This window comes from Papilio machaon, chromosome 1 (genome assembly GCF_912999745.1).
Source record: "Papilio machaon chromosome 1, ilPapMach1.1, whole genome shotgun sequence".
Taxonomy (NCBI): Eukaryota; Metazoa; Arthropoda; class Insecta; order Lepidoptera; family Papilionidae; genus Papilio; species Papilio machaon.
In genome coordinates, this window is record NC_059986.1 from 1,047,267 (window position 1) to 1,070,104 (window position 22,838).

General features: G+C 35.9%; 2 protein-coding genes across 2 annotated transcripts; one reads left to right on the forward strand and one right to left on the reverse strand.

Moving 5' to 3' along the window:
* Nucleotides 1-3,261: 3,261 nt before the first annotated feature.
* Nucleotides 3,262-5,768, reverse strand: LOC106712814 (heparin sulfate O-sulfotransferase). The gene is made up of 5 exons (XM_014505464.2): nt 5,509-5,768; nt 5,138-5,441; nt 4,582-4,720; nt 4,144-4,241; nt 3,262-3,666 (listed from the first exon to the last, which is right to left on the reverse strand). Exons 1-5 carry the CDS (start codon nt 5,618-5,620, stop codon nt 3,294-3,296), a joined length of 1,026 nt encoding a protein of 341 aa, XP_014360950.2. The 5' UTR covers nt 5,621-5,768; the 3' UTR covers nt 3,262-3,293.
* A 3,205-nt stretch (nt 5,769-8,973) lies between these two features.
* Nucleotides 8,974-21,547, forward strand: LOC106712813 (tripartite motif-containing protein 45). Its single transcript, XM_014505463.2, has 11 exons — nt 8,974-9,327; nt 12,381-12,535; nt 12,722-12,898; nt 18,351-18,524; nt 18,924-19,100; nt 19,184-19,381; nt 19,609-19,819; nt 19,974-20,065; nt 20,503-20,655; nt 20,740-20,875; nt 21,098-21,547. Exons 1-11 carry the CDS (start codon nt 9,000-9,002, stop codon nt 21,220-21,222), a joined length of 1,926 nt encoding a protein of 641 aa, XP_014360949.2. The 5' UTR covers nt 8,974-8,999; the 3' UTR covers nt 21,223-21,547.
* Nucleotides 21,548-22,838: the final 1,291 nt, after the last annotated feature.

A 22,838-nucleotide genomic window follows, 5' to 3' on the forward strand; every position in this document is an offset into this window, starting at 1 on the left:
TATTAACAAAGTTCTTGCATTAAAAACTAGTGCGTCCGAACATATAGACGAGTGATCAGCAAATGATAAGTACATACAACTATTGCAGCTCCAACTGGTCTAAAACATGGTTAAAATTATTTAGTATATCCTAAAAAAACATTTTTTTCTACCAATTTTAAACTATTAAGTACGAAATATAAATCTCAAACATTTCGTATTCATTTCTTATTAATATTCAATATATACAATTATATAGCCTCGGTGACCATAATCTTATTATTTACAAAAAATAATATATAACGCGAAGAATCAAAATTATTCAATAACATATTAGTAATAAAATAACACATCAAATAATTATTTTTAATTAGTCCGTATTTCTTACCTAATATAATACTCTAAAATAGTCTTAGCTAAGTAAATCTCTATGAGTTTTAGCTGCCAAATCACCTGCTAAAAAACAACCACAATATGTTTTTTTTACAAATGTTTTGTCAATGGAAACTCACGAGCAATTTCCTCACAGAGGATTAAACTATACAAAGCAATAGACTTTAATTTAAAAAAAATCTTAAGTTAGTGTTTCTGACGTGAACACTTTTAAAAGTTATGTACTAATGTCGTTTTTATTGAGTACTACCTTTTGGATTTTAGCTTGAAATTTCCAAAAAAATGGTTGTTTTCTTCAAAAAAAACATTTATATGAACATTTAAAAACCTAGCAATATTATATTTTAATAACATAACAAGCAAAAACATACAAGATTCGATTGTGATATTAATTAAAGCTTCTTGTCACAGAGTAAAAAAAAATGTTGCCATAACAGAAAAAAAATATGTCACAAAATGGCATTTAAAAATCATTTATATTTCGTTGCATTAATAACCACTGGTTTAGCTTAAAAATTATAAAATAATTATATTTTGCAAATATAACATTCATTTAATATTTAACAAAGATCAAAACAATTCAAATATTAAAATTAAAATGGTTAATATAAAAATTATCAAGCATAAATAATGCTAACAAGTTAACACACAAATAACCACATTAGAAAGTATTTTGTAAGTCTTAAGAAGGCATTATTTAAATTTTTCTCTTTTTGCTTTTAAACACTATTAAATAAACTTTATATTAGGCCGTCATACAAATGGAAAACTTAAACAATCTGTCCAACATCTTGTTATTAATTTCTTTGTAATTATATAGGGGACTATAATGACCAAACTACATTATACAATTACGAGGGTCACACTGAAAGTTCTTAGAAAATCAAAAACTAAGCAAACTAGCAAGTTGTTATTTTTATTATATATTTTTAGAATATTTCTATTAACATTAATACATCGCTGCATTCGATAGAACCACCGAGAAAACCACTTTGCCCACTCGTCCTTAGGGGTCTCTTCGATGGCCTTCTGGAACGCAGCCACTGGTTCTTTGGCGTCCATAAAATTTTTTCCTCGACGTTTTTCTTTTATTTTCGGGAATAAATAAAAATCGCAAGGTGCGAGGTCGGGGCTAAATGGCGGTTGACCCAGAAATTCCACGTCTGACGACACCAAATAGTCGGTCGTTCGTCCGGCGGTGTGCGAAGAGACGTTGTCGTGGTGAAGTAGGATCCTAGATCAAGGTCGTTTCTCTCGATCTTTTTCCAAGACAAGTGGCAAACGTTTGTTAGTATACCACTCTGCAGTAAGTAAATTTTGATCTTCTAAAACAATTGTCACATAATGACCGGTCCTTCCGAAGAATGAGGCCACCATCTTTTTTCCTGCACTTCGACCTCTCTTCAATTTAGTTGGCAACTCCTCGGAAGAAAACACCCACTGAGCACATTGTCTTTTGGTTTCCGGATCATAGCAATAAATCCAGCTTTCTTCACCCTTAAGCATGTCGAACACAGCTTTTGAGTCACCTCCGTTAAATATTTGTATCATTTCATGGCATCAATCAACACGACGGAGTTTTTGGGCCTCGGTCAAATAATGGGGTACCCACCGGGCACAAAGCTTCCTAATGGCTAAATATTTGTGGAGGATTTTTTTCACTTGTGTCATACCGATGCCTAAGCTTGTCCGAATCTCTTGATAGGTTACTCTTGGATCTGTCTCTATCATACACCGCACAACACTGATGTTATCTTCAGTCGTCGCCGTAGAAGGCCGTCCTTGACGCATAGCATCGTTGAGATTAGTGCGACCACGTTTAAACTCATTAAACCAGTTATAAACAGTGGCCCGAGAAGGGTCTTCATCGTGAAAGGCCAATCGAAGTCTGTCACAACATTCTTGTTGACTTAAATGACACCGAAAGTCGTACAAAATCATGGTACGAAAATTTTCTCGCGTTAAATTCATACTGGCGTGACACCAACAACTTTCAATTTGCCGCCAAATAGTAAAACAAATGACAAACGAATGAAATTAGTACTCAATAACATTAGGAAAGAGTTCTATTTTCAAAATTTAAACTTATTTTTTTATTACATTCTTAAAAAGTGGCCAGTTCTAAAAACTTTCAGTGTGGCCCTCGTACTAGAATTGTTAACATTATTTTGTTTAAAACATTAAATAATTATCAATTATTCAGCCTTAAAATAAATCATAAGATTTGCTTAAATTTCAAACATCTTAGTAGATGTTTGCAGATGCATTTGGTCGTTTAAATCGTGTAGAGCGTCACCAACTAATGATCTAAGCTAGATCTTGGGAGGCAGGTAGTAAAAAAATATTCCAAAGGTAATGGATACTAGCTAGGGAATATAAATACTGACAAGTAGTTTTTGAGCTGTTATATGGATCTATAGAGATTGTAAGTACCGTAGTATTTCGAAGTAATTATCTATTTTTATTTTCCGGTTATTTAGGGGAAAGGGGGATAGATGACCCCTCTCCTGTCGCTACTAGCGACGCTAATGCAAATGATGTTGCTCCAGGTAATGAAAGATTATTCCAGAATTAATTTATAAAAAAACGTTTATAAATTTTAGTACACTTATGGTCTGTTTCATTTGTGGTATAATATATTTTATGTTAATATTTAAAGAACTTTTTTTTAATTAGTTTTTTCTTTTGGTAGTTTTAAACAAGTCTTTTACAAAATATGCAACTACGACAGATAATAAAAAAATCCATTAGGCCACAGCAGTAACATTTGAAACCTGCACGGATTATAAATTCGCTTTGTCTTTTAAATTTTGTTAATGTTTAAATTTTAACTATTTCTTAAAAATGTAGTAATAAATAACATTAATATTTACAACATAACATCTGGAATGAATTATTTATTTCCTAATAAAATAAAAACATTATAATTTCGGTCGTATCTTTTCGTAGAAGTAAGTTTGGGGAACACCAAGATTTTCTTTCATCAATACTTTTCTTTGGAAAAATTTGAAATTTTCCAACGCAAATTCGTACAATTCGTTTTCCATTTTCCATACGATCGATTTTTGAATTTTATCTATGGTCCTTTGAGTCGGATCTATTTTAGAACTAGTCTGTCTTAGATGGGATTTATTACTATTCAGATAATGTTCGGTGGCGCCTTTGAATATGCGAGGTAAAACGGCTTCTAATACAGATATAAAATCTAGCATTTCTTCTGTCACACCTACAAGTAGATAATGATTTACTAGATTGTGTTTTGCTTGCTCTAACGCCCATTGACTGCCAGGTTTCCTGAAATAATTAATTATAGACGGCCTATAACATAACGTATCTACCTTTAGACAACGGTTTATATAACCACTGTGTTTAGAGATTGCTGCCAACCAAAGCTTTTTGACATGAATTAAATGAAACCAGGAAATTGTAAAGTAATCTAATGTTATTAACAACAATGCTGTTACAACTTGATTGTTGCACAGTAGAGTAATAAGTAGTAACGAGCTATGATTTAAAATAGTAAAAAATTAAATAAACAGTATTTTAAATTGAATATTTCTATTAAATAACAAAAATATGCCTAATATTTATCTTTTATTAATTAATACTCATAAAATTATCTCGAATCTCAAGTTAAAGACCTTTATAAGTAAGAATAACATCTCTGTCTCTTACACTCACTTTTCCAGATTCAATTTTTATGTTTTATTTATTACGCATAATTTTATATAAAAATTTAACTTATGATTTGAAATTCTTAAATTGACTTACCAACATTGCGCTGAGTGACCACAGAAGAAGGGAACTTGTAGCCACATGGTGTTAGGGTCACAGTCTGCTTGATTTTTTTCCACGCATTCATCAAAAGTCTGTGAAGGAATTAATTTTAAGAATTTTGCATGCTTATGATTATGAAGTCACAAAAAATGGGGGGAAAAGAAATATCTGGGGAATACTTGTGAGTATTTTTAAGGGGTAAATTGCCCCAGATTCCATTTCACTCATTCCTTTCTGCACTCTATTTTTTTAATAATTGTCTTATTATATAGAGGTCCCTTTTTATGAGTTCATATGAATGATCACTTACTCTATTGGTACACTTTATCACTTGTCTCCTTACACTATAAACACTAAAGCTGATCTAGAATGTGTGGTTTATGGTTACAGCTCTATTTTGTAGTTTTTTTTTATATTTATATAAAACCTCACCATTTTGTCTCCGTGTTTCTTCCGTACCAAGTGGGGTCTAAAATTATCTCCATTTCTAAGGAAATAATAGTAAGACACCAGTCTATCTAATGGCTTTCTTATTAAATTAATAAATACTGGTTTTGTTGATGTGCCTAATCTGAAAATATATAGATGTTTTAAAATTAATAGTCATCAAAAACTTTACTTAGATCCATGTCAAATAGTATCTCATACAGCAGGGATTTTCAAAGGGATCTATATCAACCCCCTTAACCCGAACTTAAAGCATTGCTAATTCTCACTCTGTCTTCTTCTATTGACTTAAGTAAGAATGAATAATAATAATAATAATTGATCTTAAAAGTAGGTAATTTGGCCATGGGGGGTCTGTGGAAACGGTTCATTTTGGAAAAGGGGGTCACTTGTCCAAAATTTGGGGATCCCTGTTATACAGCTTGTGTTAACCACTTACCAGATATATGTGATAGTGTAAAATAAGAAAATTCTTGTGAAAATGCCTATGCAAAATTTATTCCCATATATTAAATATAAAACAAACATATAACATACATACCTTTCAAAGTTTAAAAATGCCATATGACCATGATAAAGTGCTGGTTTCACTTCCTGCCACATTGTCACATTCTGAGCGAACTTATACTGATTGCTTAAAGACATTACATGCATGTTTGCTGTGATGTTAATGTGTAGCACTTTGAAATGGTTCTTCTTGCACAAATCATAGGCCACACCAACGAAACTAGTGGATCCTGTCTTAGGTACGCGGTTGTATATGACCACCAAGTCATCACTATCCTTTTCTAATGTTTTCGGGAAAAACTGACGAGAATTTGATTGACTTTGTGTCAACTTATATTCTGAAACGAAACACTCGCGTTAAACTCGGTAAAGTCTTTAATTTGTTACAAATAAAATATAACGTACCCAGTTTGCGATAATTTTGCTCCAAACGAGCAATTTCTGTTTGAAAATATAAAATAATCATAACAATAACACAGAGACATGATAATAACCAAATTTTGTGCAAGTTCAACATAGCGATATTGAAACAACGCTCAGTGTTTTCTATGTTAAAATCAACAGTGACATAATTTTATTTGGGTTCATTATAAATATAAACACGCATTCCGCACCCACACTAGAAAAGCTTACGAATAGAAAATCCTCAAGTGTTCATCAATGTCACGAAACAAACGCTGCTGACTGCAGTATGACAGATAAACAGCAGAGTTTGACTTTGACATTAACTTTAAAGTGATGTACCTTGATTGTCAACATCGATTCTAGAAATCAATTGTCAATGTGATAAATATGTTACATATTTTCAAAATCAAAATTTTATATCTCAAACGAAATAAATGTGAACCAAATTAAAGTTTTGATTACTGTCCCTCGTGAACAAACTACATGGAGAATTGAGTGTTCCCAAAAAATTATTTCAATGACTTAACAGAACGGTAATTTGAATTGAGTATTTTTGTAACAAGGCATAAATAAATTCAACTATAGTGTTGAAAATGTTTGAAAACTCGATCAATTCGAGTCGACTTCATCAAAATCGGTTCTCGAATAATATTGTTGAGAATTTAAGAAGAGACACACCACTAGTCGTATTCAAATTTTGAGAAATGACACATGCGTTTTGTTTCAGACAGATTTGGAAAACTACTATCATTATCTAATTAATTAATTAATCTAATGCGAGGTGCAGAGCAGGTTGGAAAAATGGCGAGATAAATTGGAGAGAGTTGGTCTTAAAATCAGCAGAACCAAAACTGAACATTTGTTCTGCGATTTTGGTGGTCCGACCAGCTTTTCTCCAATCGCTTTAAATGGTGTTGACCTACCAACCTGCTCCGATTTTAAGTACCTCGGTTCACTCGTCCAATACGATGGTGGTGTTGACCGGGATGTGAAAAGCCGAATAAATGCAGGTTGGATGAAATGGCGACAGGTCACCGGTGTGACTTGTGATCCAAGAATGCCACCCAAGCTTAAGGGACAGATCTACAAGTCAATCGTAAGACCTGTCTTATTGTACGGATCTGAATGTTGGGCCACCAAGGTTTCGGATGAAAGAAGATTGCATGTAGCTGAGATGCGTATGCTAAGATGGATGTGTGGTGTGACAAGAAAAGATAAAGTTAAGAATGTGCATATCAGAGGAAGTTTGAAAGTAGCGCCAGTTATCGAGAAATTGAGGAGCAGAAGGTTAGCGTGGTTTGGACATGTTATGCGGAGGGATGATAATCATATAAACAAAAAAGTAATGAGATTGAATGTGGATGGCTATAAAGGTAGAGGAAGACCAAAGAAAGTATGGATGGATTGTGTGAAAGAGGATATGCGTAAGAAGGGGGTAAATTCAGATATGACGGCTGATAGAGATGTATGGAGGAGTAGTACATACTGTGCCGACCCTCCATAGGGATAAGGGCAGGTTGATGATGATGATGACTATCATTATCTAATTTCTTTTCTCACTTTTGATTTCCTTTTTTTAAAATTCAGGACGTTTATGAAAATTTTTAATGACTAAGACAGAAATGGTCAATACTCTATGGTTACGTATAAGATGTATTTTTATACATGTCACTTTTTAAATTAATGTAGATATGCCCTTATAAGTCTACATTTTGTTTGAATTCTCCTAAAAAACTAGTAAAAAAGACCAAAATACTACTTTCGTCAGCAAAAATGAATTTTCACCTGCAAGTGTAGACTTTTTATTGCATTTTATTGACTGTACGAAAGAAGTAACTTTTAACACAAAAAATTATCTAATTATTCCGTAGGACCCCATAAGATTCTGTATGACGTGTAATGTATTTTTATACCAAATAAACTTATCTTTCTTTCTTTTCATTCTTTCTAGAAATTCGAGAAAGTACTTACTTGTCAAGACTACGACTTAAACCCGAACAGTAGAGAGATATTAAAGTACAACAAATTCAGGACTGCTTCTATTTAGTAACGCTAATGAATCAATGTTAAAATCATTATAATATATTATAGATATATAAGATATTAAATCATAATGAATAGATCACATTTGTCGCTGAAGTGTAATTTAAAGGTAAATCCTACCCAATCGGTCAGTGTTTGAACAAGGCTTCAGCAGCTACACCAGCGCGGCCGAAATTAACAGATTGAAATGTACTTTTTTAACTGGAACGGTTTGTGAAAGACGATCTCTTTTTATTTGGTAAATATTAAATGTACAAAATTACTTCTACCGTATTATTTTTGTGTTATTAAATGTAGATTTATTTACTAGCTATTTAGTGAACAGCGAGGGAGGGTCAAAACGTCAACCCTCAGGAATGAGGAAATGTGCATAATTTCATTAGAGCTAATGAAAGATTTATTGTTTTTTTTATAATGACGCGAAACTTTTTTAATCTGTGTGAATTTGATACTAAAATGTGGAATAGTTTATTAGATACAGTAGTATTTCACGTTCATATGTTTAATGGGATTGTACGATATTAACAGCTTTCCCAATCAATCAAGGAAACAAAAATTGACATGGGTTACCACAAATATAGATCTCCCTTAATTATACGCATACAACTCAACCGTTATTTTAGGATATTAACTCTGACATGAACTTATTTCAACAGATGCTAAAAATATCTTACAATTGTCAATAGATTTTTAGATTATCCCTAAGGAAACAGTTTTCCAAAATACAAAAAAAAAACATTTGAAATAGTTTACTTTAGAATAAGTTACAATAGCATAATTAGTATTATTATTGTTTAGCGAATGCAGAGTGTTTAGTAGATACGATATACAAAATATGGGGTCATGCGTTCGAATCCTGAAGATAAAAACTGTCCTTAATTTTTTTTACAGATTCTATCCATTATAAGAGACAAAGAAACCAATCGATTGGCTAAACTTTATGAAAACTATAATTAAATCGTTTCTTGTAACAAAATTTTGTTTCGAACGTATCGCAAACTTCGTAAATAAAGAATTAATTACAATTTCTATATGTAAAATGTAGCGACAATTTTTGTAATTCGCTTTAAACAATTGTAAATAGAATGTAATAAAAACAAAAGTCAATCAGTTACAATGTCATTAGTAATGATTTGTAGGGATGTGCCCTACTCGTGACACGTGACTATAGTGATGTGCGTCCACGTCCCACACGAGATAGTCGACCTGAGCGCGCCATCTCGATAGGACGTTTATTTTTATACGAACGCGGGAAGCAAAAGTAACACGTAATGCCAAGCATTGATTATATAGATACAAAAAAATTAATTTTTTTTTTTAATTTTAACATTCTGGAATTAGCTTGTGCATATGTTTTTATTAAAAAAAGAAATTAATTTTTTTTTGTCTATTTCATTTTTTTAAATGGCTCTAAAAGTAAATTTGTTTTTTCTTGAATCGTAAAACAAATGGAAGTAGATAGAATTATGTATATTTTCGGAAGCTTCACGCGTAAAAAGCAAGATCGAAGAAAATCATTGGAGCCGTCTTCGATCAGTGCTGGTAACAGTCCCCTGCACCAGAAATGTTCAAGACCGGCCAGTCAAAGTTTGTGCGTCGGGCTGCGGTCTTCGTATAGTGAAGGTCGGAAGAGCAGGGTTAAGGATTGGGAGTGTGGTCTGTGCAAGAAGGAGTTGGTGGAGCCCAGGCTGCTGGGATGTCTCCACAGCTTCTGTACCAGATGTCTCCAGGGTCTACGGCGAGAAGAGGAAGATCTGTGGAATGAAGTTGATGATGGTAATTGTAATCTGTTGTTTTTTTTTAAATTCAGCGAGTGCTAGCACCAAACTGCCAAACAGGTTTTAATGAATTACAAAATTTTGGAAAAAGTATTTTTGCACCTGCAAGCTGTGAAAAGTCCTTATTTTTGAGCATTGATTTTTTTTTTTTTGGGTGACATTTACTTAACGGTCAATTTTTTTGTAATAACAACCCTGATAACATCCGATTGGACTTGACTACATTGGTTTTGCTAAACACCAAATTTAAAAGTAAAAGAAACCAGATGAACTCGTAAATGAAGCATTACATAACCAAGCCGTTAAATAAAAATAAATAAATACGCAATGGTCACAAGCTTGAAACAAACCTAGTTTGAGCATTTTATTTGAGAGTTCACTTAAAATTGAGGCCAATCGATGTCAATAAAAAAAACAAACTGCTTTGCTTTGTCTGTTTCCAAAGCATCTGTTTGAGATATAAAATGTACTATGAACCATTTATTATGAATCGTTAATGGGTAGATGCGTCGTAAAACATTTAAGAAAATAGAGAACTGCACACAGAAGGGTGTTTGTAAGGAAATGAGTAAGGATGGAAAGGATGTTGGTGTCACTACGATATTAAAAGACGTTAAATACTTTTGCCGCAGTGTCGTAAATTAGTAAAGTGATCCATTAATATTAGCGAAACATCTTAAAATTCCCTTCATAAGATTTGTAGTACTGTTTTATTCCATTTTACATTGTTTATTTCAATTATTTTGCTATTATAAAATTCAGCTTACGTGTAACGTATTATAAATAGTGCAATAATACTCTAAAGGTAAAGAATCTTTCTCTACAAAATTTTTATATAATTTTTTTTATTTAGGTGTAATAGATTTTATTAATATCAGGCCAACTTCAATAACTGTACTCATTAACGTGGGATTCCATTATTGTCATCTCTTTTGCCCTTCGACAAAACTGAGATAACATGCTTTCGTAAATGTCTTTCATCAATGGAAACTGACGGTGAATACAGTCTGTATCAATAGGCGGCATCCCCGGTGGCACATCTAAATATAGAAAAACATTAGCTATGTTCCGGCGTACATCAATATCATGCTGAATTAACTGAACTCTACTGATTTATTGACTAACACGTTGTTAATTTTGTTCTAGAACAATGTCCCAATTATTAGTTCTTTTTAATATCGAATTGGGTGTTTGCTCTGTTAATATTAAGGAAAAATGAAGCATAAAATGAAGAACGAGATCTCTTTAATATGCTTAAAAGAAAAGAAAATCAAGTCTGTACTATTGCGTAGTTTCTAAAATTAATTTGTCTTATGAACTAATAATTTTAAATAGAATTGTTTTACTGTAACTACATTAAGCGAAAGATCCAATTAGTCTTCCGTGAACAAGGTAACATGTGGAGTCAAAAGAGGCAGGGGTGATGGGCTAACCGAAGCCCTACATACAAACAACGACCTAGCACCGCGCAGGATTACGCTTTACACATGGATGAACTGATTGCTAACTAACGAATTTTTACTTTGGATTCCACTTTATTGACTTGTACAATATTTATTAGTATGCCTAAAATGTCTAACTTTATTAGATACTAGCTTTTACCCGCGACTCGGTTGCGCGGAATACAAAATAGAAAACGGGGTAAAATTATCCTATGTCCGTTTCCTGGTTCTAAGCTACCTGCCCACCAATTTTCAGTCAAATCGATTCAGCCGTTCTTGAGTTATAAATGGTGTAACTAACGCAACTTTCTTTTATATATATAGATATATAGGTAAGATATTGATATGTACTCTTAGTACTTAATAAACATCGTGCAAACGATTTCTCAAATGAGATTTAAAAATATTCTTTGAATGTACTAAATAGAATATAATTGTTAACAAACATCCTAATACATATAAACAACACGTCCATCAATGGCGATTAAAAAAACAAGATGGAGTTTATTCAAAGATTTCAAACGTTTACTCTTTATTCGTTTACGTTCCCATTTCAAATCGTGCAAGTAAATTTTGATCAAAATGGATGGACTGAAATTAAAAAAAATTGTAGTGAATGTCGATAATTTACGATAATTTCACGTAACAATTCATATTTTTAGGTAGTTTATCTTTTTGAATTTAGAACTAGGATAAAGCTTATTTACACGTTTAAAAAAAACAACAGTGAACTATTGTTTAGTGAAACAACTGTATCTGTTGATTTCGAACTGAAACAATAACACGACAGATGTAAACCAGAAACTGTACAGGTTATAAAGTCAAACATTTATTAATAACACGGCTATTTTAATCACTCGTCAAGATCTCTCATAGGTTATAAAACTGATGCTCTGAACTGGTAACATATATCTTTCATAATTTGTTAAGGACATTTATCCCAAAAAGACTGATCCAAAAATTGTGAAGATTTAAAAAAAACATTTGATTACATTGCATTTAGATAGACTAAAGATGAAGTTGCTATTTTATTGATGGATAAAAAACAAAAAATTACTCTTGAAGGCAAAATTCATTCATAAATGAGTCATTCTTCAGTTCCTTTCAATTAATCAGTTCCTTAGCTGTGCTATCCCTGTCAATGACTTAAAGATTGTCTATTTATGTAATTTTTGAGCGTTGCCGCGATAGCAATTGGCAGAGATATTCAGTTATTTCCGACGGTGGAAGCCTCGAGTAGCGCTTACTCATTACAACGGATTCGTAAACACAACGACCTCGGCCTCATGAATCATTATATGCTCTCCATCATTCCAATTTCCTAGGTCTTTAAATGCATGAAGATATGAATGATATTAATAAAAAATCTTGTAAGCTTATCAGTATGTTTATAAACACCTTTTAACACCAAACATCTTTTAAAATGCCATCTTTGGTAGGTCTTCGATTGGAGAAAATTGCACTCTCGATATCGTGACTTTGAAAAATGAACAAGTTTTTTTACTAAAAAAATAGCGTAAGTTCTCGAGCCAGGATATTTTTCGTCGTTCCAAACTTAGCTTTGTCTTCACAAACTGTAGTTCGTTATTTTTTATGTCAATTGTTACAGGATCCATACAACTGGAACCCGAGGAATGTGGGTCGGGCTCCGGCGCGGGCTCCGGAGGTTCGGCGGGCTCGGGCTACGAGAGCGACGCCCGCAACTCCAACTCGGACGGAAGTCTTGATGACAAGCCACAGAAATACGGCATATACATTAAGAAGGTAAACTAAATAAAGACGAATTTAAATTAACGACTGTAATAATAGATGCATAATAAATAAATTAACAGCGGCAAATAAAATAAAAGCAAAAATTAAATAACGCAATGGCCACACGTATGATAACAATCCTTCTATTTCGTGTTAAATTGAAATGTACACGTAATATTCTTATTACTTTCTGGTCAGGTGTCAGGTAGGAGTGTGCAGTTATTGGTGTGTCCGACATGCGGGCACGAGACACAATTGCCCCCTGGAGGAGTGTCTGACCTGCCGCTCAACTACGTACTACTGCGCAAGATGAGCCTCGCTGACCGAGAAGATGACGTCACGGTACTATGTGATATGTGCGAGACTGACAATAAGGTGCGTTGTAGTAAGCAAACATAAAGCCTAGCTCTAATAGTCAGTAACAAAATTTGTATTAAATATTGTGCAGCGCACCTAGCGGACGTAAAGTACACCAACAAATCTCTTACAAATTTTGTTGATGACGTTACTGAGGCGCGTGTTGCAAATAATTGTACTAAAAAATCAATGTCGTAAACAAAATTATTAATCTATTGCGATTGTGATTCTTTTGTTTTAACGTTATTACAAAAAGTTTAATTACAAAGTCAATTAGTATTTCTCAACCTATGCTTTGTGAGATTAAAAACAATTTATTAAAATGTCCACATGAAATGCGTGAGAGTTGTGCTACACATATGGCGAGTAATTCGTGCGTGTCGATTCCACGGCTACGAACTAATGCATAAGAATTCCATTAGTAATACAACGCCACATTTACCTTTTAAGTTGGCCCTTTGTATTCGTGAACATAAACTACGCTTTGCGTCCTGTCACGTCACGAATTTTAGATATAATTTTAAAATAAGTACCCTAGACTATTTTTCACTTGTGTTTCATGTGTTCACTGTTAGCGCCGTTTCCGTAGCTTGCCAACAGATGGCGTTGGTACGCAACATTTTAGTTATTGATCACAGTGTTAAGAGTTTTGCGTCGCCGTTAAAGTATTCCCGGATCAAAGTATAGCTTCGATCTTCGATATTGGTCAATCTGCTCGGTCGTTCTCTTCATTTTGGAGTCTTTTCGAAATTGTTTGGTTGTCGACTTGTCGTTCGTTTCGTTTTGTAAAACTGTATAGTGTAACTAGTGTAACTGTAAAAATAGATATGTATAAATTGGTTGATTGTTGTCGCTTGTCGTTGGTTGGTTCTACTATTGGTCAAGGTTAAGTCTTATTTACCTTCAATCTAATGAAATGAAAGGTTTAGAAATGTATCCTTGAAGCTTGAAGTCGGTTTTTGACGTCAACATAAAGTTACCCACCTAACAATTATTTGATTTCTTTAACATGTTGATTATAGAAATAAAAGAATAAAAACATAGTCTATGAATTTATGACATAGTTATATATTTTGTTCTCGTATTCTTCGATCAAATCAAAGGATATAAAAATATTTTTTCATTAACATTCAACTATGGAAAGATATAGACGGAGACTATAACAACACACTTACATTACCTTACAAGTGGAACAAAATAAATAACATATGTTATGGGGTAAAGTATTGTTCTCCCAAGTAGGGCAGGGTCGACAGTAGGGCATCGAGACCGGGTATACCCGGACCGAAAAAACCCGGTTTTTCCCGGTTCTGAGGATTACAAAAAAACCCGGGTTTGATTATTAAAACTCGGGTTTATCGGGTTTTTTTAAAACTTTTGTTTTTGTAATTTATTAAGTTTAAGCCACTTCGAATGCAATAATAAGTAAATGTAATAAAAATACGCTTTGATAAATTATTAACTATTATGTAAAACGTAGCTTCGTTGCTACGTTCCTATCAATTGTGCGATATCATTCGATGAATGGACACCTAATAAAAATAGAACTTATATAGGGCTAACTTTACATTCACCAAATTTTGCAAGGGATAGCAGTTTTCGAAATCTACGAGGGCTGATTGATAAGTATCCGGAATGAAGAGGAGAAAAAAGAGATATTTGAATAAATTTAATTTATTTTTCTACATATGTTCCTCCTAGCTCAATACACTTAGACCAACGCTTCTCCAGGGCTATTATTCCATTTTTATAAAAAAAACTGTCAAGTCCTTCAAAATAGCCATTAACGGCGGCAATCACTTCAGTGTTGGACGAAAATTTCTGTCCTCCTAGCCATTTTTTCAAATTTGGGAACAGATGGAAGTCGCAGGGGGCCAAACCTGGCGAATATGGCGGGTGGGGCAGTAATTCAAGGCGTAACTCTTTAATTTTTGCCATCGCAACTTTTGCAGTGTGGACCGGTGCATTATCGTGGTGGAACAATATTTTTTTCCTATTCAAGTGGGGTCTTTCTTGTTTCACTGCGTTACTCAACTTTTGCAACAAGTTTGCATAGTATGGGCCATTTATTGTTTTTCCCTTTTCAAGGTAATCCACATAGATGACACCTCTAGCACCCCAAAATACGGTTGCCATAACCTTGCCTGCCGATAATGTCGTTTTCGCCTTCTTTGGTGCGGGTTCGCCGCTTTTAGTCCACTGTTTAGACTGCTCTTTGGTCTCCGGCGTGTAGTGGTGGATCCAGGACTCATCAACTGTTATAAATCGACGAAGAAATTCATTGGGATTCCGTCTAAAAAGTTCCAAACACTCCTTTGAAACATTCACTCTTTATTTCTTTTGCTCGTCGTTCAAAAGCACCCATCTCGCACAAAGCTTTTTCATAGATAAATGCTCATATAATATGTTCAAAACGCGTTCAGATGAGATGTTCACAATTTGGGCTATCTCCCTGAGTTTTAATCGACGGTCTTCTAATACGATATTTTTTATTTTACTGACCATTTATGGGGTAGTTACCTCATTTGGTCTTCCGCTACGGGGAGCGTCATTGCAGCTCGTTCGTCCTCGTTTGAATTCTGCCACCCAAGAGTGGATAGTGCTAAATGAAGGTGAAGAATCCTCTAACACACTATTCAACTTAGTTTGAATCTGGGTCGCCGATTTCCCTTTTAAAACATAGAACTTTATGACGGCACGAACCTCCGTTTTCTCCACTTTCATGAAAATGAAAACTGTCTCACTATAAAGCTGAATATTTTTTAAACAAATAATTATTATTTCCCAAAATTACATGTATTGAGATCGTAAAAGACTGCAAATTACGTTTCTAGTAAAAAAAAATGTTATTTCTTTTTTTTTAATTGTCGTTTCGGATTCTTTTCAACCAGCCCTAGTAGGTCTCATACGAATTCACAGGTCCTTGATTGCAGCCTCATGCGTACAATTGATTTAGGCCAAGTTGGACGAATATGGGGGTGGTTGCATTAGGGAAGTCCCTTAAGTCATACCATCAGCTATGATGCAACTTTACTTACAGCTGATGTTTCCCTAAAATTTGCTTTGAAGAAAATGGATCAAATGAAGACACCACTAAGTCACAAAATGGCAACTGCATTGGCAAACGATACGCAAAAAGAAGACTAACTCAAGCAGCAACACTACAGTACTTGACTAATCCGGGTAATTATTTTGAGAACTTTGAAAATGAAGATAAAACTGTTTTTATCGGCCTACAGGTGATGAAATGCTAAACGAAATTGTTAATCTGATTAAACGCACAACCAAAATATATATATATACCTCTTGAAAATTTGCCAGCGCCAGACCAAGACCTGCGAGAAATTGACATTTTATTTTCCTTTACATTTTGTATTCATTGTAGGAAATCGATATATAAATGCAGATTAGTGTATTTTAAAAAATTTCAATGGAAAGATCGAAATGCTCGAAAAAACCGGTCTACCCGGGTTTTGATACTCTTAGACCCGAAAACCCGGGTTTTCAAAATTGAACCGAGTTTCGATGCCCTAGTCGACAGGCAGGCGAATGGCCGTAAAAACTTAAAGATTTATAAAACCTCGTCGATGATCACTTCGCTGTTCGCGCCGCTCGTTTGCGCCCTTCTCTTATAAAAAAAAAAAAAAAAACCTTGTGTGCCGACCTCACGTGAGTGGGAAAAGGCCAGGGAGATGATGATGGGATAAAGTACTGTAAGATGTGCAGCTTAAATTAGTCAATGATAAAAGATTTTTTAAATATTGCGAAATTTTTACTTTCTCTTATGGAATTTTATGCAAATGAAGCCGCAAGAGAACAGTACTTCTAATTTTCTATGATAAATTTACTGTCTTCAAATTTAAAAATATACATGTTGCTGCAATTCTACATGTCAAATAAACATGCAGTTAAAGGTTATAACTTGCATCATTTGAAGTTTTCCTAAACAGTATTTTATCATAGCGGCTAGAACCATTAATGAAGTGACGTTAGTACTTTCATCGATGACAACTGAAAAAACAGGTTTTCCGAAGCGAATACTTACACAAGAAGCTATTTCTGTCTGCAACTCTTTTTCCAGTTCTGGTTTCAGAACACTAATTCAACGCGGCACCTTTCATGCTTGCACGAAAAGGACTTAACAATTCAGTCGTGAAAACATTTTTCAAGTCTCTTAAATGATTCATTCTTCTAGATGGTAAATCTTCTGGTTCTACAAAAAACACAGATTTTCATTTCCACTTTCTTGGCGTCTTCATTAACAGTCGTCATCGCAAAGTACTTCTGCACTTGCAATGAGAAAGTGTTTTTGTTGATTTTCTTTCAACGTTTTAAACAAATCTCCTCGTTGTTTTTTTTTTTGTTGACGCGGGGAATGCATTTACGCACTTCGCCGTCCGTGCTGCGGGGACAGCAGGGACGGTTTCGTGTGGGACTCCCGGCCTTATAAGGCCGGACTACCCACTAAACCCCGCGGTGTTCTCCTTCGCCTGACCGGGCCGTGGCATCTACTCCTCGTTATGTTGGGTCTGCTTCTTTTTTGTGTCGGTAGGTTTGTTACGGCAATAAATTTTGTTTCAACAAGGTATGACGAGGGAAACGCTAGGAAAAGATTTCTCGCAATTTGCCATAGCCCAGGATATTTTTTGGTATTTTTGCATACAATCAAACTATTTGATATCCTTTTATAAATATAACTTTTAGTTCCTGATTGGTGCTAACCTTGAGCATCTCCATCTAACTGCTAGATATGTTGCACAGCTAAATTCACAGTGTGTGCGAACAAAGGAAGCGCCACATGTTTGTTCAGCGCACTGCGGTAATAGTAGCTGCATCGTCAGTCACTATGCCACTAATTATATTTCGGATTCCTCATTTATACACAACCACATTCTTTTGATAGTTTTCTTTTAACTTCACATCAGCAAATCTCTTTCGTATGTGATGTTCAATCGGCTCCTTTTTTGCCAATAGGTTTGTTACGAGTGAAACTTCTTTCAGCAATGTATGACGAGGGAAATGTTGTGGGAAGATTTCTCAATCAATCGATTAATTTTCAAACATAATGCTTTCTTTCTGAAGCTAATATTTACTTTATTATTTATGCTTATTATCGATCATCGGCTGAACTAATATAATTAATTTTGTTGTCTTCCCATATCTTAACAGCAAAAAGGCGATCACGAGGCGACGGTACGATCATATATCTAATATATAAAATTCTCGTGTCACATTTTCGTTGCCATACTCCTCCGAAACGGCTTGACCGACTCTCATGAAATTTTGTGAGCATATTCAGTAGGTCTGAGAATCGCCCAACATCTATTTTTCATTTTTATTTTTTTTAACTGCGCGCGGACGGAGTCGCGGGCGACAGCTAGTGTAAATGTAGTTATATGAGGAAGTTTTTTTATACTCTTCATAGAAGAGTAGTTGGATAGTAGATCGTTGCATGGTTGTGTGTCACCAGGCGGAGAGTCGGTGCAGCCAGTGCCTGGTGAGCGTCTGTGCGGCGTGCGGCAAGGCACACGGCCGCACCAAGGCCACCGCCGGCCATTACCTCGAGCCCCTCGTCCCGCAGCCAACCTACTGCGCCCGCCACACAAACTCCGAGCTCACCATTTACTGCGCCACCTGCCAGCAGGTAAACAACCATAGCTGGTTCTTTCGTCTGCATAAGGATTCTCGTCTGATTGAATCTTAAGCATATAATCAAAATAAAAATATACTCAAGGTAAAACATAAAATTAGCCTTCGCTTTTTCGAAAGTTTTCCTGAATTGTAACTTTATGGATTTCTTTGTTCATAACAAATCTCACGTATATGCCAATAATACTTCATTGTCAGGTACATAATCTTTGTCTAATCATTGATTTAAGGAAGCATTCATCATTTCATTTCCACTTAGCACTACTTTAGTACTGACAACAGATTTTGTATTCAAGGTAAAGAAGAGAATTTCAGCAACTGGACCCCGTCATTGCTGTTCTGCTTGCCAATGATAAAGTTATGTTGAAAAATACGGTATGTTGTATTGGTGCAGGTGATCTGCGGTGACTGTAGTGTGGTGTCGCACGCGGGGCACGCACTGGCGAGCGCGACGCGGGCGGCGGCGGAGCGCGCGCGTGCTCTGCGCGACGCCTGCGAGCGCGCCAAACTCGTGCCCGAGCACGTCGAGCGCGCAGCGCGCGCCCTCAGCGCACACGCGCTTGAGACAGATGTCAGTCTGCCGTTATATATTGTACACGGTCTAATGCCTTCCTAGTGGATATTAAAATAAGTGTTCTCCTTTTGTGTGGGCAGAGCGAGGCGAGCCGCGTGGAGGCGGAGGTGCGCGCGTGGGCGGAGCAGTACCGGCGCGCGGCGGAGGCACACGGGCGCGCGCTGTCCGCTGCCGCAGCGCGCGCGCGTGCCCGTCAGCGACAGCGCGTCGAGCGCGCGCACACAGACCTGCAGCAGCGCGCACAACACGCACAACATGCCGTGCGCTTCACTGAAGAGGTGACTCTCTCTCGAGACTGTTACGTTGGTCGAGGTTTGGAGATTGATGGATTTAAACATTATAGAAATGGTCTTTTTCTAAATACATGTCTTTCAGCTATCTCCGATGGTATAATAGCTGACTTATTCAACAGTTTTTGTATGGGGCTGGGTTTATTAATCGGAACAGATGATAAACCGCGAAATCCCAAAAACGAAAGTAAAGATGAAGAATGATGTCGGTGCAGCTGCTGTCGGGGGGCCGGGCGGAGGAAGTGCTGTCGCTGAGCGGGCCCGCGCTGCGCCGGCTGCAGCGGCTGACGGAGCTGCCGGTCGAGGCGCCACCTCGCCTGGTGCTGCGCCTCGACCCCGCCGCGCGCCTCGGCCCCGACTCCGTGCTGTGCGGTCGGCTGCTGACGCAGGCGCCGGACCCCGACACTTGTATACTGCATACTGAAGGCGAGCGTTCTTACTCACAATTATCTCGTTTCAAAATGTACCATTAATTGTACGCTTGGTAAATACTTTAATACTTGAAAGATATTTTGTTTCGGTAATGATTTGTACAAATAGAAATAATATGGAATTAGATAGATAAGATATTTGTCATCAGGTCTGCAAGACCTGCACGTGGACTGCGAGCACGAGGCCATCGTGGAGCTGCGGGACAGCAACGGGGAGAGGATTTGGTGCGGAGGGGAACAGGTTAAATAAAATTTATTTGTTAAAACATATTGTTTAGGCAAGAAATGAGCTGAATATTTGAAGTCTTGCAATAGCGATGGATTCGGATTTTTCAAAATGAAATGCTTGAATTTTTGTGAGCTGGGTCTGTTTTCTTTTACAAAACAAAACGGTAAGAGAAAAGTAAAGTGAGATATAATAACTTTGACATTTGACAGATTTCAATATAAAAAAAATATATCTTAAATTCACCGGCCTGGGGTTATGCGATTTGAGCCATCATTATATATAAAAAAAAAACCTATGCATCAACACATATCAACACATGCCAGCACAATAAGAGTGTCAGTTATTGATTTACTTGTGGTATTGAGCCCACTGACTATTAACATATTTCATGTTTTATTTTCGGTATTGATATTGGTTAACCATCGTAATGAATGGTATGTGTGGTGCAGGTGGTGGGCTACCTGCGGCGACGCGACTCCAGCGAGCGGCCGACGTGCGCGCGCGCCGCTGACCGGCATGACGGCTCGTACGCGCTGCGCCTCGCCCCGCGCGCGCCCGGCGCATACCTCCTCGCTGTCACACTTAATGACACACCTATCAAAGTGAGAATGTAGCTGCTCGTAAAAACAAACTCTTGCTTGTCCTTTCGAGCTTCTAAAAATCTAAATGTGTGTTGTATGTGTCAGGGCAGTCCGTTCGCGTGTTGCGCGCGCGTGTTCAAGTCGCACGCGGGCCAGTTCCACTGCTGCACTTTCTGCTCTAGCGGCGGGCGGCGCGACGTGCGCTGCGGCTGCGGTGCCACCATGCCCGGCGGGTACAAAGGTAAATACGGTTGTTCATGACGTCACTAGCTTACATTGCAGCACGATGACAATAGACTGTAATTGTCTCAGTGAGTGGTTGTTCTTTGGGAGCTTAAACCCTGGTTAAGCTTGATATTAAATTAAGTAAATAGAGCATGTTTTAAATAGAAGGAAGGACAATTTATTTCTATTCAAGTGGTTCGGTAGTGAAACCCCCACAGTTAAGGTTGATTTGTGTCAGGTTGCGGGCACGGGCACGCGGGATGGCCGGGCGCGCGACACTGGTCGTGCTGCGGCAGCACGCTCGCGCACGGACCCTGCGCCAAGCGTCCGCACGCGCATCGCCTGTACCAGTTCTCACTGTGATGTAGCCGCCATGAGACGTCATAGGACGCATCATTTTTACTATAGAAGAAGGAATCATCTCCCTGTCGTTTTACCACTTGTATTTCACCTGTCATTTCAGTTGTCACTCCATTTTTAATCCCGTAACCTTTCACGCAATCCATTCATCTCTTCCTAGGCTCGATACCCCTCAACATTCATAATTATTGAGGAAAGAATACCAAAGAATATTTTTGTAGTAAAGACATGTCCTGGATGTTCCTTGAATATGAGGAAGATGTGTGTATTTAATTTATTGTAAAAAAGTTATAGTCACTGCTTTAATATAAATGCATATTAATATCGCCCACCGATTATTGTTGAAAAAAAAATAAAAATAACTTCCAGTGTTTTATTTATACAAGCTTTTTAGTAACTGGTCAATATTTTCACTTTATTTTCTTCTTCAATAGAAAAATATGGTGATGATAAAAAAAAAACATTTTCAATTATTCAACTGAAATTTATTTAATTAACAACATTCAGTTCATTATTCTAGAGATGATTTAAAATATTTATACAAAGGGACCAAATCCACAAAACTTCATATAAATGTTTAAAAAAAATTTGATCCCAATCGTAGGTATATAATTCAAAATGTAATCTTAACAAAATAAATAATTCCGTTATTCACACAACATTCGTTTCAAAGACACTGCCTTAATTAATATATACATTTGCAGATATTTTACATAACTTAGAAAAAGTATTAAGTAGTCCTTTACTTTAATAAGAACTCAGTAATTAAATTTGTGACATCAATGTATATACATACTAGCTGTCGCCCGCGACTCCGTCCGCGCGCACTTAAAAAATGGGGGGGGGTATGAAAATAGATGATGTCCGATTCTCAGACCTACTGAATATGCTCACAAAATTTCATGAGAATCGGTCAAGCCGTTTCGGAGGAGTACGGTGACGAAAACTGTGACACGAGAATTTTATATATTAGATGGAGTAAAACTTGTACAATACAACACTATAGTATACTGATTTAAGAATTACATTTCGCTTAACAAATAAAAAAAACTTATACGAGATTATCAAAATCTTTTTATATGTAAACCTTTATTATAACTGTTTGCGGCAACAACAGCTCCAAGGTTGTGTGATCAGCGCGCATCTCGCGTCAGTTTAATTTTTATCGTTTAATATTTTTAGTTTTCTGTCATTGTCATTTTTTAAGTCTTTTCATTGTCAAACAGAGATTATCATCACCATCAACTTTTATTACTATTCATCTTTAAAAGAACATTCATCGTACATAATAACTTCCTATCAACACTTAATATTTAAAGTAGATACCTCCATAAAAAGAATCTTATAAAGTGTTGCAACTATTAAATATAAATAACCAAAAAAGGTAAAATAATCATTTGTTATAATGATGTAATATTTCAATCTTATCACAGATTTATATCACGGCTGTAAATAAAAGTTCATTTTCATTCGGAAAAATATTGGCAAATACTTTCGAGCAAACAAAAATCCAAATCAACATAAAATATAACATTAAAAATACAACCCATTATAAATTGCACTTATTTATTTTTACTATTTACCCAAAATGCGGAATTAATAACAGCTCATGTCATAGA

Excerpts from the sequence above, each read along its gene's own strand:
- LOC106712814 (XM_014505464.2), bottom strand. The coding sequence starts at position 5,620 with ATGTTGAACTTGCACAAAATTTGGTTATTATCATGTCTCTGTGTTATT. Across the intron at positions 5,442-5,508 it reads GCAAAATTATCGCAAACTGG|AATATAAGTTGACACAAAGT; the intron begins GTACGTTATATT and ends GTTTCGTTTCAG. Across the intron at positions 3,667-4,143 it reads GGTCACTCAGCGCAATGTTG|GAAACCTGGCAGTCAATGGG; the intron begins GTAAGTCAATTT and ends TAATTATTTCAG.
- LOC106712813 (XM_014505463.2), top strand. The coding sequence starts at position 9,000 with ATGGAAGTAGATAGAATTATGTATATTTTCGGAAGCTTCACGCGTAAA. Across the intron at positions 9,328-12,380 it reads GTGGAATGAAGTTGATGATG|GATCCATACAACTGGAACCC; the intron begins GTAATTGTAATC and ends CAATTGTTACAG. Across the intron at positions 20,066-20,502 it reads TTTGGTGCGGAGGGGAACAG|GTGGTGGGCTACCTGCGGCG; the intron begins GTTAAATAAAAT and ends TGTGTGGTGCAG.